General features: G+C 33.5%; 1 protein-coding gene and 1 pseudogene across 4 annotated transcripts; both read right to left on the bottom strand.

Moving 5' to 3' along the window:
• Nucleotides 1–23: 23 nt before the first annotated feature.
• Nucleotides 24–11,793, bottom strand: LOC559664 (calcium-independent phospholipase A2-gamma-like; annotated as a pseudogene). The gene is made up of 10 exons (XR_015523413.1): nucleotides 11,562–11,793; nucleotides 7,865–9,158; nucleotides 6,734–6,883; nucleotides 6,497–6,654; nucleotides 6,319–6,413; nucleotides 5,101–5,272; nucleotides 4,955–5,012; nucleotides 4,029–4,223; nucleotides 3,753–3,947; nucleotides 24–2,893 (listed from the first exon to the last, which is right to left on the bottom strand). The product of XR_015523413.1 is annotated as a calcium-independent phospholipase A2-gamma-like (transcript).
• A 485-nt stretch (nucleotides 11,794–12,278) lies between these two features.
• Nucleotides 12,279–14,570, bottom strand: LOC141380477 (uncharacterized). Of its 3 annotated transcripts, none has more exons than XM_087306807.1 (4): nucleotides 14,420–14,570; nucleotides 14,192–14,312; nucleotides 12,757–12,942; nucleotides 12,279–12,572 (listed from the first exon to the last, which is right to left on the bottom strand). In XM_087306807.1, exons 2-4 carry the CDS (start codon nucleotides 14,300–14,302, stop codon nucleotides 12,381–12,383), a joined length of 489 nt encoding a protein of 162 aa, XP_087162933.1. In that variant the 5' UTR covers nucleotides 14,303–14,312; nucleotides 14,420–14,570; the 3' UTR covers nucleotides 12,279–12,380. The 3 variants fall into 3 exon arrangements, with proteins under 3 accessions (XP_087162933.1, XP_087162934.1, XP_087162932.1); XM_087306808.1 differs by having other exon boundaries at nucleotides 14,470–14,570; XM_087306806.1 differs by having other exon boundaries at nucleotides 14,192–14,570.
• Between the last annotated feature and the right edge of the window lie 3,522 nt (nucleotides 14,571–18,092).

Raw genomic sequence — 18,092 nt, 5'->3', positions numbered from 1 at the left:
TCAGTCACTGCTAGTCACATGAGCAGAGACTACGTGACTGATTTATTAGCACTGAAAACAACACTAAAATCACCATGTTTGCACTTTAAAAACACCGCACAATTTTGAGTGAAAATTTCTATGCTTGCTTGAGATATATTTTAATTCCACTAAAATCCACTTTTAAAATGTTAAATGGGGTTATTTTCAGACCTTATCACATTCACATTCAGAATGGCTTATGTTGATTGGACTAAAAATGACTGATTAATGATTGAATGTTGATTGGACAATGAAATCAAGTTGGGCCAACTAAAAAAATTTACAAATAAGTCATATTTTGAACAGGGAAATTGAATGAAAATGTCAGAAACTATTACTAAATAATTGGTTGAAGCTACTTGAATTTAATCTTAGATATTTAAAAAGAAGAAGTTGTGAGATACAGTGTAATATGAGATTTTGTTTCTGTCATTTAATAGATATTTTCAGTTTTTCTAGTATTTACATTTTCAGTATATAATATGGGTAAATAAAAAAACACCTGCAGTGGAATGAACCGCTAAGTTATCCAGCATGTATTACACAGCGGATGCCCTTCCAGCTGCAAATCGGTACTGGGAAACACCCATAAACTCTCGCATTCACACTCTACTGACAATTTAGTTCAATTCACTTAAAATGCATGTCTTTGGACTGTGGGGGGAACTGGAGCACCCGGAGGAAACCCACGCAAGCACGGGGAGAACATACAAACTCCACAGAGAAATGCCAACTGACTCAGCTCGGACTCAAACCAGCAACCTTCTTGCTGTGAGGCAACAGTGCTGACCACTAAGCCACCATGGCACCCCTATTTCATTTTCTTCTTTCTGAATTAACTACATGACAGACAATCAGTGCTTTTGGATAAATCACATAAAGTGCATGTTTTATTTAATTTCATAACCTTGACAAATGACATACCAATACAAGAAATGAATTCATATATAAATACATTACATTGTAATAATACATATTCACATCCAAACACATTTACAAGCTTTTGGTGGTTTCATTGCAGAAGTGCTTAATACATTCAGTCTGTTTAAACAACAGATTCTGTTTTTTGAAAGGTTTTTACAAGTTTTTACACATTTCTGTAGAGACAATAACAGTTTTTATTTTCTTTTAGAAATGTACAGGCTCCCAAACCCCTGTTGCCATGTAAATGTACGGATAAAACAATGTTTTGTGTTTCATTTGCATGATGGTGTTGATGGTGCATGTACTATAACATGGCTGTGTTTTTGATTTGTAACAAGGCCCTCCATAATCCTTTTTACCTTATTCTTCACATACAAGCGGGCGCAGCCATTTGAATCTTTTTGGCTGGAGACTCATTCACTTTCATTCGTTTTTAGATGATAAAAACAGCTCGTTTTGCTGCTTGATGTTGCAAACTGTATGACTTTGCTTTATCTGTATAATCATGCAATCACTTGTTTGTAGAGCAGGAAGTTTTACTGTTTTCTGTGTTTTAATATTCCTGGTCATTTCTCCCATGGCTGAATCAGAAGTTCTAAAACAATCACAAAAACGAGCGCACTTTTGCATTGAAGAATAAGGTCAATATAAATGTCTACACTTGGAGGAATCTATTTGAAAATGGCATTTTCACCTAAAAACATCCCATGTCCACACTATCACGTTCAATCATTTCCCAAAATCTGGTCATCCAGAAATGACAGAAAACGCTGCAGTACTCTGTATGCGTTACGACCAACACAATCTCACGGCAATTCGTAACTTTTTCATTCAGTGGCTAATTCGTATAAATTTGTACAATCTAATTCGTACAATTTAGTACGATTTGCTTATCCCCCAATGACGGTTGGGGTTAGGGGTGGGGTTAGGTGCCACGCCTCCTTTTTAAAATCGTATCATTAGCCACTAAACAGGCAAAACGTAAAATACTTACGTTTTCTCGTGAGATCAGGCTGGTTAAGACATAAGACACTTGAACCATTTCAGATTTCCGCCTGACTCTTTGAAATATCGTAGCTATGTTGAGGAAAAGTTTTATAAATTGACCATCAGTGAGGTGAAGTAACACAGGACTCTGAAAATGGAGAGCAAACAAAATAACTGTGGTACAAGCTGTCCAGCATTTTCGCTAATCACATGGCTAAAAATGCATCAGCGTTTTTTTAAAAATGCAATAAAAAAAAAGTACTATTTTTTTTTTTGAAAGTCTTTTTTTTTTATAGTCCACATTGCAACATTAAAAGGACAGTTCACCCTAAAATGAAAAAAAAAAAAATGGATTCAGTCAAGGGTGAGTAAGTGCTGGCAGAATTTTCATTTTCAGGTGAACTATCCCTTTCAAATGCAGACATTCAAACAGAATTTTGCATTTTTATGCAAACAGAATTATGCAATTTTCAAATTCATCCACTTTGGAGAGAGTTTCCAAAAGGTTATGTTTTTGTTGCCTAAAAATGCTGTTTCAGTGCTGGCGGAGGGCCAAAACAGAGAGGGAATTGTGAGTTGTTGTTTTTTTTAAATGTATTAGAGTAAAAATGGTCATTAAATTGTTCATAATTCTTTGTTTTGATTGAGTCCAGTGCATACATTCATCTGCTGTTCTGTCATGACAGTGAAATATCCACTCAGGTCCAGCGCTGCTGCAGCTTCCAGGCTTTCTCACTGATCCAGTCCCGTGTTTTCCCGATTGCTGTGCGCTCTGTCATCAGCACTTCACTCAGACACTCCAGTTTGTCTCGATTCCGGTCCAAATACATCTGTGTATCTTTCTGTAACTGCTGAAGCACTTCAGGTCTGCTCTCATCAAGTGTCACGTTTGAACTCAGCATCGGGTTAAAGCGGAAATACACATTGGGCGGTAAGAGGTCATCCAGTAGAGTATGCACTCCTAGAAATGGGTGGATATCAGCACTATAATACATCCATAATATGCAAATGCAAAATATGCAAGTGTAAAAGAACAGTTTTGACTGGCTAAATTTATATAGTGTTTATTCAATGTAATATTTTCAGCTTCATTATTATAATTAGATTCAGAAAAAAAATTACATTTACAAAAAGAAAAGGATGTTTTTGCAGTAGTGCAAAATAAAATGTTGTCTGGTTCCACATAAGTTTTGTCAGTGCAGTTATTTTTTCTTTGTGTATTAAAGATTATAATAATCTATAAAAACAGTCTCCATAAAGTTTTTCTTGACAAATTAAATTGGTTAATTTAAAGGGTTTAATTAGTCTTGATTCACACACACACACACACACACACACACGCACACACACGCACATATTTTTTAATTAATTGTAAAATTATTCTGTATACTATTGAAAATTAAAATATATGACATAATTGTAGATTGTGTTACAGTTATATTGTATTATATTATATTGTATCGTGTATTATAAATAATTGCGTAGTTGAAAATAGCCTATTGTACGCAATTATTAATTGCAAAATTATTCTCTATAATATTAATTCAGGAGTTCACACTTAGATGTTGCTTGATGCTAATAGCAGGTTTGGCATGTTGTCCCACGAGAGAACCCTGAGCTTGGAGATAATTGAGCCCAGGGCTCCCGCTTGATAAAAATTGACTATTTATTGTAGGCTATAGGATTTATCTGATTGGTTGATTAATAACCAAAGTTTCCCTTAAAATGTTAGAAACTAGAACCACTATAGAGACTATTTGTCAGTTGTATTAAATGGTTATAAGCAGCTGACTGATATTCTTCATGTACAGCAGACTGACCCTCAGTATCGGTGGCGCTACAGATCAAGTTGCTGATTTTGGCTCTCAGACTGGTAGAGGTTGCAGGTCCTCTTCTAGCGTTATCATAGCGTCCCGTGCCCAGCGACAGCACACACTGATAGGGCTGATGGGGCCACAGCAGACGACTTTCATGGACAGCCAGAGCACAGGGTTATTGATGATTAGACCACCATCCTGGAGAAAAACCCAGAGAAAAAGTTCTACATACTAATATCCTTTAAGTCTTACAAATGGACTAAAACAAAATTTACTGACCTGGTGTATGTCACCGTGGAGGGGGAATTCTTGGAAATATCCTGGGGCAGCAGATGATGCCCGGACAGCCTGCCAGAGCCGGTATCCTGAACCTCCAGCATAGCGGCTTAGTCTTCCTGGAGCATGGTTATAGTTGCGGAAGATAAACGCTTTTGGGCTTTTCCCCCAGTTCACTACAGCGCTTACAGCAGATACCTGAGGAAGAAGACAACAGCAGTCTGAAGATCATGAAATCAGCATTTTAACGTGTTTAAAACTCAGTTTTTTTCATTTTCAATGCAATTGTAATGGGCGAGCACACCTAATGATATTAAATCAATTTATTTAAAAGAGACCAAAGAAAGTACATGTAGTAGAAAAACCAATGCAAAAAAAAAAAAAAATAAATAAAAATAAAAATTAGAAACAGGTGTGGAACATAAAGAGTAACCATAAAAAAAGAAACTGAGGAAACAGAACAAACCAGAGGAAGAAGAGATTCGCCAGTTTCAAACTATGCAAAAAACTAAATAAAATGTGGTAAATTTGTAAATATTTAGTTCTCATACATTATCAAAATACTAAACATAACAATATAGCCTTTTTAAAAATGTTTTTTTTTATGTATGTTGTTATTTATTTAAATTTATTTATCATTTATTGTTTATTATTTTGACCAATAATGACTTTAAAAAGGTCTCTTTAAAAAAATACAGAACTGTAATTCCAGTTAACCCCAAAAAAATTGACATAAATTATCCATGAACATTGTTATAACAACAGAACCAGATCCAGTTTAAGTAGTTTCACTTAACAGACAGCAAGTGAAATGTCTTTATGACCCTAAACGAGAAACTATCACAACATGTCACTCATTAACCAATATTTTGGACAACTCAATATATTCTATAACATAACAGAGTTAGAAAAAGTCAAATGCTTCTCACCTTTGGGCTCAGCACATCTCTTGCAGTTTTAATTAAAATGTCTTCCCCCATCTTTTCTCTGTGATTCGCAAATGAATAGTTAAGAGATCATTACAGGCTTTAATACAGTATTCAGTTTCTGCTTGTACCGAGTGTGTAAATACAACCTTAAGATCCTCTCCCATGTTTCAGTGTTGTAGTAAGAGTGCGTCCAGCCCATTTTCACTGTACCAACAAGGGGGTTTTGCCGAAAAACATCTGTTCCAAATCGATGATACATCTCTTCGCATTCATCTAACGAGATACGAGATAGACCCAACAAGAAAGCCAGAACCGCTCCTGTGCAACAAATGCAGATTATATTATATAATTTATATATATATGCACCACATAATATTAATTCATGTGGTCATCATCGCAAAAAAACAGGGGGGTCGCTTGACGATTTTTAAAAATCGAATTAATTTTATTAAACTATTAGAATTGTAGTTGGTAGTTAATAGCAACATTGTTACAAAACAACATGCAAATAAAAAGCCATGATCCTTTTGATATTTTTGTGAGCCCTGGGGTGATTAGGTCGACGTTATATTAAAGACACAGCAATAGCGTCAGATGCAGCACATTGATTTTATGGCACCAGGTTAAACGTTCTGAGTGGCTCTGAGTAGATTCTCCAAAATTAAATGATGAATGAACTGATGATGAAATAACGAATAGGCCTATAGGTATGTGTGCATTGTAGTGCGCAAGGTTTATATATTTATAACCACCTCAGAGAATATTGGGGGTCACGAGTCACTGGCATTGTTATTTTGAGGGTTGCAGGCTAAAAAGTTTGGGAACCCCTGTCCAACAGGTGGTTTGTCAAGCCCACTGACTTTATTTAGTAATGTTCAACTTAATTTGTTTGTTTAAATTCAGCTCAAATAAATTGTTTACGATCACTTTCCCTTAAAAAAAAAAGTAAATCCAAGGAATCATTTTTTTCCATGTTTCTGGTGCATAAGGAGAGGAAAAAGTGTCTCCTACAGGTGGTTTGTCAAGCCCACTCACATGCATAAAGCACACTCAGTGTTGCACAATGTTTAAACATACTTTACTTATTCTCAAGCGGTATCAAACCTTTAGAAGTTTCCTTATTTTATTTACCACAGGAAGATATTCTAAATGATGTTGAAGACAAGTAGCCATTGAAATCCAATGTATAAAAAAAACTATGAAAGTCAGTGGTTAACAGTTTCCTATAAATATCTTATTATGTGTTTCACAGAACTTTATGATGGCAGAATTGATTGGGTGAACTATATCACTATCAATCTTTGAATAGTATTATATATTTATATGGTCTGTATTACTTTGCAATGCAGGTTGTGCATTATCACCTGTGCTGACTCCACATATGTAGTCAAATAGCTGATACACTTGTTTTCCCGTTCGAGCCTCTAGATTTTTTAACACTTGCAATGGAACCAACCCTCTGCGATAAAGAAAACAGTTGTAAGTTAAAGCCATCTTGGAGTCATATTTCTTTAGTATGTTTATTAAATTCATTAATCATACTTGGTTCCTCCTCCATCAATGGAAAGCACTTTAACCCCACATCCTTTGACAGGGTCCACGTAACCAATCAGAGCCAGAGTTTCCCTAATGGCTTCTTGAAGATTTTCATTCATCCAAAAGATGCGTCGATGGCTAAGGAGCAGTAGTGCTGCTTTTTCCTGTATTTCAAAGAAGCAATTAACAGCTTCAATCAGTTAAATGTACAGTTTTATATTTGAAAATGGATTTATGTGTTACCTGCCACACCACAGCTTTGCTTGCCGGGTGCTGAATAAGGTGAGCATTCAGTTCCTCTACGCAAGAAGTGATGTTTGATGTTACCGTAGCTTTTTCCAGCTTGTTCAGTAGAACTCTAGTCATCTCGTCTGCTTTCCTCCTCCTCAAAACCTAGAAAAGAGATCCTTAAAGTAATCCAACTGATTTGAAAATACAGATTAAAAATAAAGATTTCAAAAACTTCTGCAGTAATCTAATAGAAGAGCCATTTTGGTTCCCACAAAAATCTTTTTTTAATGAAGAGTTAAGTCTTAAATTAAGTATTTTTTCTTAGTGTGAGTAAAACTGTAATCATTTAAAAGAACATTTGGGGAATTAAAAGGTTCTATGGATGTTAATGTTCCTTTATGGAACCATCAGTGATAATTAAGAAGCTCTATTTTTAAGTAAGTAATGTATGTTTATAAAGCGCATTTATTGTGTATGGCCATACATCCAAAGTGCTTCACAATCATGAGGGGGGTCTCTCCACACCACCACCTGTATGCAGCATCCAATTGGATATTTTGACGGCAGCCACAGGACAATGCACCAGTGCGCTCACCACACACCAGCTATTGATGGAGTGGAGAGACACAGATAGAACCAGGTCAGTGGATTGAGATGATTGGGAAGCCATGATTTGTAAGGGCAAACCAGTATAGACACGTAGGAACTGTTTGCAAAATGTACAAATAACTTCAAAGAAAGAGCAAGTAACACGCTATTATACTGACTTTGCATCTTATAAGCAAACTTCGATCTTTAAAATAAAGGTTCCAAAAGAAGGTCTTTGTAGTGTGGCTGTAGACAGAAGAACTATTTTGAAGCCATCAACACCAGTTAAGAACCTTTATTTTTAAGAGTGTATGCCTTAAAACAACAGGTGTCAAAGCCAGTTCCTGGAGGGCCACAGCCTGCACAGTTTAGTTCCAACCCTGCTTCAACACACTTATCTGCAGGTTTCAAACAAGCTTGAAGGATTCAATTAGTTTAATCAGGTGTGTTTAATTAGAGTTAGAATTAAACTGTGCAGAGCTCGGGCCCTCCAGGATCTGGCTTTGACACTTCTGCCTTAAACCAGTCTGCCATAGACTGACATAGATGACTTACTGTTGTATCCAGCATTTCCTCTGCTGTTCTTGTCATTGTTTTGGTTTGGTCAATTCGCCGGCCAGAGCTCATACCCAGGTAGCTGCCCACAAAGCCAGGTATAGTCGAGGGATTCAAAAGACAATCAAGAAAGGACACTGATTTATTCTGGATGAGCTTGGGTGAACGTCTGTAATGTTCCAGCTCTCCATCTAGCTGGTCATTCTCTGAGGCTGCAGAACCATTGAAGTACTGGTTGATGTGTTTGGCCATATGAGTGTAGTTTTCCCCAAAGCGTGTGGTGAGGCTGCTCATGTGGAACAAGCCTGGAGATTTTGGATGAAGAATTGGAGTATGGTCTTTTGTTTTAGAATCAGAAGTCTTCTGGGTGTTTGTCTTGGTATGTGGCATCTGATGTCCTCTATCGGTTACTTTTGCTCCAAAGTATCGATTGATGTGACGGGCAAAGTGAAGGTATCCTTCTTCCCATGAACTACATATATTGTCATCAATCGGTGGTTTCAATCTCTGGGTAGCTTCCTCATGAATAACACTTTTACTACTCATAACTACTCTTTCCATACTCATTCTAGACTTTCTGAAGCCTTCATCTGGCGATACGTTAATGTGAGTTTGCTTTGGTGAAAACACGGTGTTAATGTGATTGGCCACATAGCTGTAACTTTCCCCAAATCGATTGGCTAAGGAGCTGATGTGGAAGAGCTGTAGTCCAGGATAAGCTTCTTGAACCTGCTCTATGCTCTCTCCAGAGCATCTGTCTCTCTGAACTCGTCTCGGTGGTCTGGTTAGTGATTCATCCTGCTCATAATCCATCACTGATACCCGTTTCTGCCTGAAATACAAGTTAACATGCCTAGATAGACGATTATAAGACTCTCCTAATCTCACTCCGAATACATCCAGCTGAAAAGCAGTCCTGCCATTCTGGTAAACTCCAATGGGTGCTTCTGCTTTGAATGTCTCTCTGTTGGAGGTTGAGTAACATCTGTACATCTGAGGACCTAGTTTGTTCTCATATTTCATATTACTAGTAATGGCTCCTAAGAGTTTGACAGTATTCATTGATCTGTGAGATTTCAGAGAGATTCTCCTTGAAGATTGAGGTGAAGAGAAGAAGCTACATGACCTATGAGGCCTCCTGACAAAGTGAGGTACATTTCTTATGTTTGTGAGTAAATATTTCACTTTACACAGTAACTGGAGTTTTCTTGAGCCCAGGTGAGAGACTCTAGTTTTGATGACGTACCAATCCATGGGTGAGGAGACAAAAACAACAAAGTCCAGAGTAGATGATCTGAATGAGAAGGAGATAAGCTTTGGCAAAAAAATCACAGTCGCGGGATGTCTATATAAACATGAAAACAAAATTGAGCACTAGAGAAAAGGTGTATTTTACATTTATTCATTGATTTTCGGTCCTTAAAAAATTTAAGGAAAATATTAGGTTAAATTCTACAAACAGGTAAGTCTACAGAAGTTAACTTTTGAAGTGGATCAGAATAGTTTTTTAGAACCTAAGAACAAGAATGGGTGTTGTTCAATAGTTTTGGGACAATTTAAATGAAAGGTTTTGAACCACTTCAAATATTGACTACTGCATATGGACCCAAAAGTGTTTAATGTTGATTTATGTTTGGGCGCCCCCTGCTGGTTATATGAAGATGAGCTGTCCTATTTTGGTCTCCAAATTAATTGAATAAATATGGTTTTGTATACATGGAAAAATATTAATGGAAAGTGTTTACTTTGATGGTTTAAATATTTTTTTGATAATAAAATGCAAAAAATATGGGAGAAATAATGTTACACTGTTGTTCTGTATAACATATATTTATGCAAACATGAAACAACATAGCGTGTAGCCTTATAGAAATATGTAGAAGGGGAAGTGATCACACTAATTTGTATTTGAATTTGAATTACTAAAATATATTACTGACAAATTGAAAAATACTAGTGGTTTAAAATAAAATAAAGATTTCAAATGATAATTTTTTTGTCTTTGAACATCTCAAACAAAGATTTTTGGATATGCCTGATAGGATTTTTTGGTCAATAAACATGTTACCCTGACTCAAATTTTAATGATATCTTCTTATGGTAAATAATATTCATATTTTTCCCATTAAACATATTAATAAATAAGAAAAGAGTATTTTTAATGCACAAATAATATATTATGATTGAATAATTAATTAGCTAATTATAATGTAAAGCTGTATTAAATTACTAAAACCCATTTTCATCCTAAAATACATAATGACGTAAATAATTTATTATTAAAAAAAAAACATTAAAATGTATACATGTCTCTTTTATTTATTGACTCATTTCATAATGTAATTATTGTCACATTTTATGGCGTTAATAATGGATTTGCAAATTATCCTCTAAAAAACTGTCAAATTAGTTTTCTAATAATAATGTTCTCAACAAATCTAATAAATAGCATAAATATTATATAAAGTCAGAGTCAATTCAATTCACATGGTATCCAACTGACAGTAATATTGTAATATGACAGAATGTCAAGCCATTCTGTGAACAAGATAATCTATGCTTAGAACTGTGAGACACGAAACTGTCAACATAGGTCAGAAAAATACCGTTTTGTAGTTCCATGAAGCACCAGAACTCTTTTGATATTTATAGCGTTGGACACATGGCAGACAGAGGAAAAACTCTTTGCCTCTTGTCTTTGTTGTGGTCTGAGGACTGACACAGACGGTCACATTGTGTACACACAGATACACAACATGTTTCCACGTGCTTCACTTGGTCACGTGAAATCCTCTAGCCTAGTCCTCCATTTAAAATTGCATATATCATAAAAAAACTACCATTAAACCAATGACTGCCCTCTTCCTTACAATTTGTTTAGTTTGTAAAATATTAACTTTTAATGTATCGTGACAAGGTTGGCATGTGGCAGCTGAAAATTCTATACAAACTTCAGTAAATATTGCAGGCAAATCATTAAATTATAAATTATAACCACACTAATTAAATGTGAAACATATTTTTGTAGTAGATAATGTTGAGCCCTAATATTATTTGCAAGCATTGGCTAATTACACTTGCTAATGAGCATTTATTTATAACTGCATTTGAAGATACCGTCAATATCCAATAAAGTACGTTTTTTTGTTTGTTTGAGGATGTGCATTTCTATTAACATTAGGAAATCAGACTTTTATGCAGTGTTACATTTAATACTGATAGAAACATGTCATTAAGTTGTAAAGAGATCTTTAAAAAATGCAAAACAAAAATAATTTATCACACTTGTAGCTTGTATTAACTCGTTCTAATTTTATATGTATTGTAATAAGTGTTTTTAAATGTCTATATAGTTTAATTGAATTTTAGTTAACATTAATATTCATTTTATTTTAAAATTATACCAAATGAAAATTAGACAGATTTCCTTGCCAACTAGCTATAACTATAGCTGATGAGTATATATTTTCATTTTATTTAAAGTTTATTTAATTCCAGGTCATAAAATGTTGTTAGTTGTATGCTTTTAGGCAACTACAACACTAAAAATACTTTTAAAAATAGACTGTACATTTTTAATACATTGCTATATTTTCTATTAAGATAGAAGGTCAAGTATAAATCCAATTCATCAAACCATATGTAACCTTGAAGTTGACTTCTAACTCTCTGGCTAAATAAAGATAGTTTGTCTTACCTTTAACTTTCTCCTCTGCTCCTGAACTTGACTTCAAAGTTATAAATAATGCTCAGTTTCTTTCCATAACACTTATATTGCTCGTGTATTCTTATGCATTACTTCTTGTGGTGTTTACACTTCCTTCTGTTGTGATTTTTAATCCCGCCCTACCGAGGTACAAAGCCTATTGGCCAGTTTAAAGCAGCACTTACCAAACCCCTGGCCATTCCTCATTAAAGCACAACCTGTCCTACCACATCCTAAAAGTTGATGACTAGTCAGGAGGCATCTAAAATTAGAAAAAGCGCCCCTCTCAGAGATGTTCAAAATGTCAATAGTGACGTTATTACTCGGTGTAAATAATTTAGCCTATAAACAGTTATTTAGTCATTAATGTTTATTTAAATATAATTTATTTAAAGTCTATTTAAATGTAAAGTTTATTTAAATACTTAAAAAGTGTGTGTATATACATATTTATATATATATGACAACTTAATAATAGAAAACATTATAGTTCTAACTTTATGACATTAAAGAAATTGTTCACTCAAAAAAATAATGATCTGTTAATTCTGTTAATGACATGATTCACTTTTCCCTCAATAGAGCATTCAATTGAATGAATTCTATTAATGAAACGGTGGTCCTTGCTCCTTCTCAAATGGTACCGGCGCTTTTAGAGTAAACAAAATATATAAGGGCAAAATCAAATAATAAATAAATATACATGGCTCCATGTGATACAATGAGATTTTATGAAGCAAAATAATCAGTCTGTGCTTGTTGCTAACAATGCATACACAGTGTGAAGGCCATTGCAAAGTTCTCTGTCCCTTATGTCTCTTTTTTAACACAGCGTCCAGTGGTGCAGTTCTCTCTGCCTGTCCACTTCAGTCTATTCCGTGCAAACACCCCATAGGCTTGATCCACTACAGGCCTAATCAGTGGAAAAGACAGGAATCTGCCAAGCCAACCCAAACCAACCGCGCTGTACATCACTGTAAATGCTGGCACACCATGGTGAATCTGTCCTCAAAAGAACAAACAGAAACGTGAGGAATATTATATATTTGATCAGGTTTTTTTTTAAGTTTCTCGAATAGACCATACAGATGTTTCTAAATGTTCTAGATTCAAAACTCGCTAAATATGAGCAAACTTATGAACTTAAATATTTCACATGATTAAAGGGTAGAAACATATCCATCACCTTGTTATTCTTGTCGATCACTGTCATTTCCTTCATTGCCATCTCATAACTGACTCCATATTTGCTCTCGTCATATTCTGCCAGTGAGATGTCTACAAAATCCACTTTGTCTGCTCTTTTTCTTTGAAGAAACTGAAGAAAGCTAATTTCCTTAACACAAATTGGGCATTTTCCATCATACAGCACCTGTGACACAAAATGGACATGATACTTTAGATATACATGTTTATACTGATACTTCGAGGTTCACTGGGTTTTTGGATCTTCATTCTTGAAATTATAATCCAAATATGCAAGCATTTGACTTTTCATGAATTAGGTTCATTGTTAGTTGTCTAGTATAATGAAATTTTACCACCATAATATATTCAGGTTCATCTTGACCCAGAAGAGATACTTGGCAAATGCTTTGACATGCCCATAATATTGTTTGAGTTATAATATACATTCAAACAAAATGTTGCCTGTTTAGTGTATAGGTCAGCTTGGGACACATTGTAACATATGCCTTCAGATGTCAAAAAAAAAAAAATCATAACTTTAAATCTATTAAGTAAATATTAAAAATATATTTGGACTTTTATCAAACACACTTTGGTTTGAATTTTGTCCTCCAACTGGATCACTAGCAGTGATTACCTTTTAAATTGGAAAGTGGGCGGATATTTGAATAAACTTAATTCGCAGACTATTGTGAGACCTTCAACCCCACCGTTTAGCAACTTCTTAAAGAGTTAGTTTCAAGTTTTGAATATTACTGTTATTTTCACAATTGTTACCACATTTTCCTTTATATTGAAACATTTAGTAGAATGCAATACATGAGCAATTTCACGCAAATGTCAACCTTGCCATGAAAAAGTTAAACAGAACAGTGAAACCATTCTTTTGGTGCAAGCATTTTGTAGTGCTTAAAAAATACAAAATAAAAAAATAAATAAAAAAATAAAAATGTCTCTATTAATGTTTTCTATGGAAGTTATTCCAGAACTATGGAACTATAGAACTATGGAAGTTGATTTAGAAAAAGTCACACGAGTGTCATTGCCACGTCACATCCATAACTAAGCTTTTTCCTCATAAATGCAAAAGTGTTAAAGAATATAAATTATTTTTGTTCTGTAGTGAGCCAACCCTTATCCTTTTGATTAGCATAGTTTTTTTTTTTTTAGATTGTAGTTTACTTCAAAGTTTCTTGTATACTGTAAACTTGTTTGTTTTCTTCATTTAAAATAAAAAACAATGTGTTACAAATTGATATTTTTCTGACCCCACAAGTCTGTGGTTAGTTGTTTTGGTTAATATAAACCGTTGTTTCATTATAACGTTAACTTTCTGTTAATTTGTTTTGAACTTTTACTGCCAATGTCAAATCCATAAGGCTGGAATTGCTCATATGCAAGGCTGAGTGAGAATCCATAAGTGATTTTCTCACCTTTATAGATTCGCGTCCTCCGTCATGAGAGTTGAACAGTCGCCGTAAGTTCACACTCGTTCTGGTGCCAACACATCTTAAAACCCCAGCCAAATGTATCCCGAGAACCATCTCAGCTTTACTAATTGACATAAGCAAAAACATCAATTTAATTAAAAACCATTGCAGCTTGTAGATCTGACAGAATAGGCACGCATGTATGCTAGCTAACGTTATCTAAGAACTTACACAACACATTTATTAACTCATACTCATTAAAAACTTGCTGTTTAATTTACCAGCTAACGTAAATGTAAACATAAACGCAGGAAACAATTCAACGTTTATTGTGCTGTAAAAGCAGTTGAAGGCAATCAAGGCATTTTATCATCCAAACACTGGGCTGTGTTTCTATATGCGTTCTCAGCGGTCATGCGTCCTCGTGCAACGTCATCATCAGCTGGACGCGTGAAACTTCCCGGATGTGATCTTAATATTTATTTATTTATTTTATTTATTTATTTATTTGTAGTATTTACAAACATAAAACAAGAGAATACATCTCACAGCAGTTATGAACATAATAAAAAATTTATAAAATAAAAGGAAATAAATTATTTCAGTTATACAAAGTATAAGCAGATGACATGGGTTGAAAAATAAATAGGTAAGATAATAATAATAATAATACAAATTATTCAATCAATTGAAATTTACATAATGCCTCATACGTTTTTTTTTTAGCTTTTCTGTTTTTAATGTTACACAATGTACCATATTGTTTAATCTCTATTATAAAATGAGCACAATTTGGCTTAGCTTTGGCCCATTTCTTGGCATGAATATGGTATTTTCCAAGTATTATTATTAGTTGTATAAGAAAACATGTTTTTGAATCAATACCATCTTATACAAAAGCAAATATGACATCATATAACCCAATTTGTATTGGTGTACCAAATGTCCTTGAAATAAAGTTAGAAACATCACTCCAAAATAATCGTGAGTACACACATTATAAAACAGATGAGTAACAGTTTCTTTAATAATACCACAAAAATCACAAAAGTTCTCTATTAACTCCAAACTGTTCAAAGAATTCTTTTACAGTATAAATTCTGTGTAAAATTTTAACTGATACCTGTCTTACTTTATTACTTATAAAACATTTATTTTATTAGTAACCATACTTTTTTCCACTCAATGTTTCCAAATTTTGATGACCAAAAGACTGTTGGTGATGGGATTCGATTCTTTTTAAAATACATTTCTAATATATCTATTACTACATTTATCTTTAACAATGTTAATATCACCAATATATAAACCATCATCACTTGTCTTTGGCTGTTGGTCCACATTGTATATTGAATTACACAACAGTGATACAACTTTACTTGGTATTGCATCAAAAATAACAGCATGGTCTTTTGATTTTACAGGAACTTTAATTTTTTAAGGAATTCCGAGTAAGACTAAAGCAATCCATGTTCATCAAGTAATTGACTGACTGTAAATTTTCCATTGTCATACCATGATTGAATAAATATAGACTTCCTTTTGTACAAGATATCTTTTTTATTCCACAGAAAATATCGATGAGGTGTAAAATTATGTTTATAGACCAACTGCCAAGCCAACAATGCCTGCTTATGAAAACTTGCCAATTTAATAGGGATTTTATCAATAGAGAAATTACATTTTAAAAGAAAATTTATGCCACACAAAGAGTTAAATATAAAATTCGAAAAGATATGCCACAAAGTTTCTTTATTTTTAATGTATTCAATTATCCATTTTTATCTTAAATACCTCATTGAGATCTGTAAAATTGAACACTTCAAGGCCTCCGAAGTCTTTGCTGTTATTTAAAATATCTTTTTTTAAATAGTGAACCTTTTACACCAAATAAAATCATAAAGAGTTTTATCCAATTCCTTAACAACATTTTTCGAAGTTTCCATTGAGAATAATATGTATACAGACCTTGAAATTCTTTCCGCTTTAGATAGCAACACACGACCATGTAAGGACAGATCTCTCATTAACCACATATTATATCTGTTTTTGATCTTTTCAATGGTGGGCTTAAAATAGTTCATTTCTTTGTTTCAAATCCTTGCATATTATTACAGCGAGGTGTGTTAGTGTCTTTTACTGGAATACCACTAACTTCTTTTAAGGGACAGTCTTTAAGAGCAAATAAAATAGATTTACTCTTATTCATCTTTAATCCAGAGACCTCAGTAAATTCCTCAATACAATTAAAAACACTTCACTTTTTTACTATTTTTTTTTTTTACAAAAATTGTGTCATCAGCTAATTGACTGAGTTTTATTTCTTTGTCAAACACTGAAATACCTTGAAAATTTGCTTTTTTAATACGAGTAGCCATTACTTGTGAAACTAATAAAATAAGAAAAGGCCAAATAGGGCATCCTTGCCTTATCCCACGGCTCATTTTAAACCTTGGACAACTTCCATGAGATGATTGGACTGAGCTATTGCAACCATTATAAAGGGTTATTATAAAAAAAAAAAAATTCAATAACTTTGAACATAAGTGTTCAATAATATTAAATGCTTTATAAAAGTCGATAAATAATATTAAACTGTCATCTAGTATAAAATGGTTATAGTCAGTTAGGTCAAGAATTAATCTAATGCTATTTCCAATAAACCGTCCCTTCAGAAAGCCTGATTGTTCTTAATTATCATATTTAAAGATTTTTTAAATTCTTTTGGCCAATATCAGAGAGTAAATTTTGGTATCATTGTTTAACAAACAATTGGTCTCCAATTTTCCAAGTACAATTTGTCTTTGTTAGATTTTGGTATTAGTGTAATTACTCCTTGTTTTAGTGAAGCTGGAAGCTCTCCAATTATAATTGATTCTTTAAAAACAGCAAGTAAAAAAGGTGCAAGAATATTATCGAAAGTTTTATAAAATTCCCCTGTCAACCCATCACTTCCAGGAGATTTATTTTCTTTGAGACTATTTATACAATCTATTACTTCCACTATATTTAAATCTTCATCACATGGATTTCTAAAATCAGTGTCAATTTTATTGGTAGTTTCTGATAAACTGCTAAGGAAAAGTTCTTTATTAGTGGGTTGATTAAAGGAACTATATAATTTACAATAAAATTAATACACATAGGTAGAAATCTCCTAAGTATTCTCATTGATAGATTTATTATTAATTTGTTAACAGATGAAATTTCCTGATTCCTTTTTATCTAAGCTGAAAAAATATTTAGTATTCTTTTCTCCGGCTTCCATCCATTTTTTTCTTGACCTAACAAATGCACCTTTTGCTTTTTCTTCATAAATATTGTCTAGATCTTTCTGCAATGCTGGAAGTTTTAATACATCATTGCTTAACATATCTTGGTTATTTCTGCACATAATAGAATAAATTAAAAAAATTCTTGTTTTCGTTTTCTTTTTTACCCTTTTGCAATAGACTTTCCATATAGGATATAATGAGTTTTCTTATTTCAAATTTAGTTTGTTCCCAGTATTTTCCATACATTTGGGTCATACTTGCCTGTTTTCAATATGTAATAATTAATGTTTTAATTTGAGCTCCAAATTCTTTACATTTCAGTAAGTTATTGTTAAATTTCCAGTATCCCCTCTTAACCCTGTCTGACTGACGGCCTAAAATGCTATTTTTTATTGATATGCCCTTGTGTTCAGTTAAAACAGATGGTTCAATATTTACAAATTCTACTTTTTCTTTCATACTCTGATATAAGCCAAAAGTCAAAACGATTGGAGATTGGAGAGGATTGGAGAGATCCGTCCCTATTAGACCAAGTATATGCTAAGGAATTTTTATTCTTATACCTCCAAATGTCAACTATATTTAACCTTAAACATACGTTGCTTAATTCATTTGCACTATAGTCAACT

Source organism: Danio rerio, chromosome 23 (genome assembly GCF_052040795.2).
Source record: "Danio rerio strain M-AB ecotype USA chromosome 23, GRCz13ab, whole genome shotgun sequence".
Taxonomy (NCBI): domain Eukaryota; kingdom Metazoa; phylum Chordata; class Actinopteri; order Cypriniformes; family Danionidae; genus Danio; species Danio rerio.
Note: the sequence above shows the minus strand (reverse complement) of the source record. Positions and strands in the feature narration are given on the sequence as shown.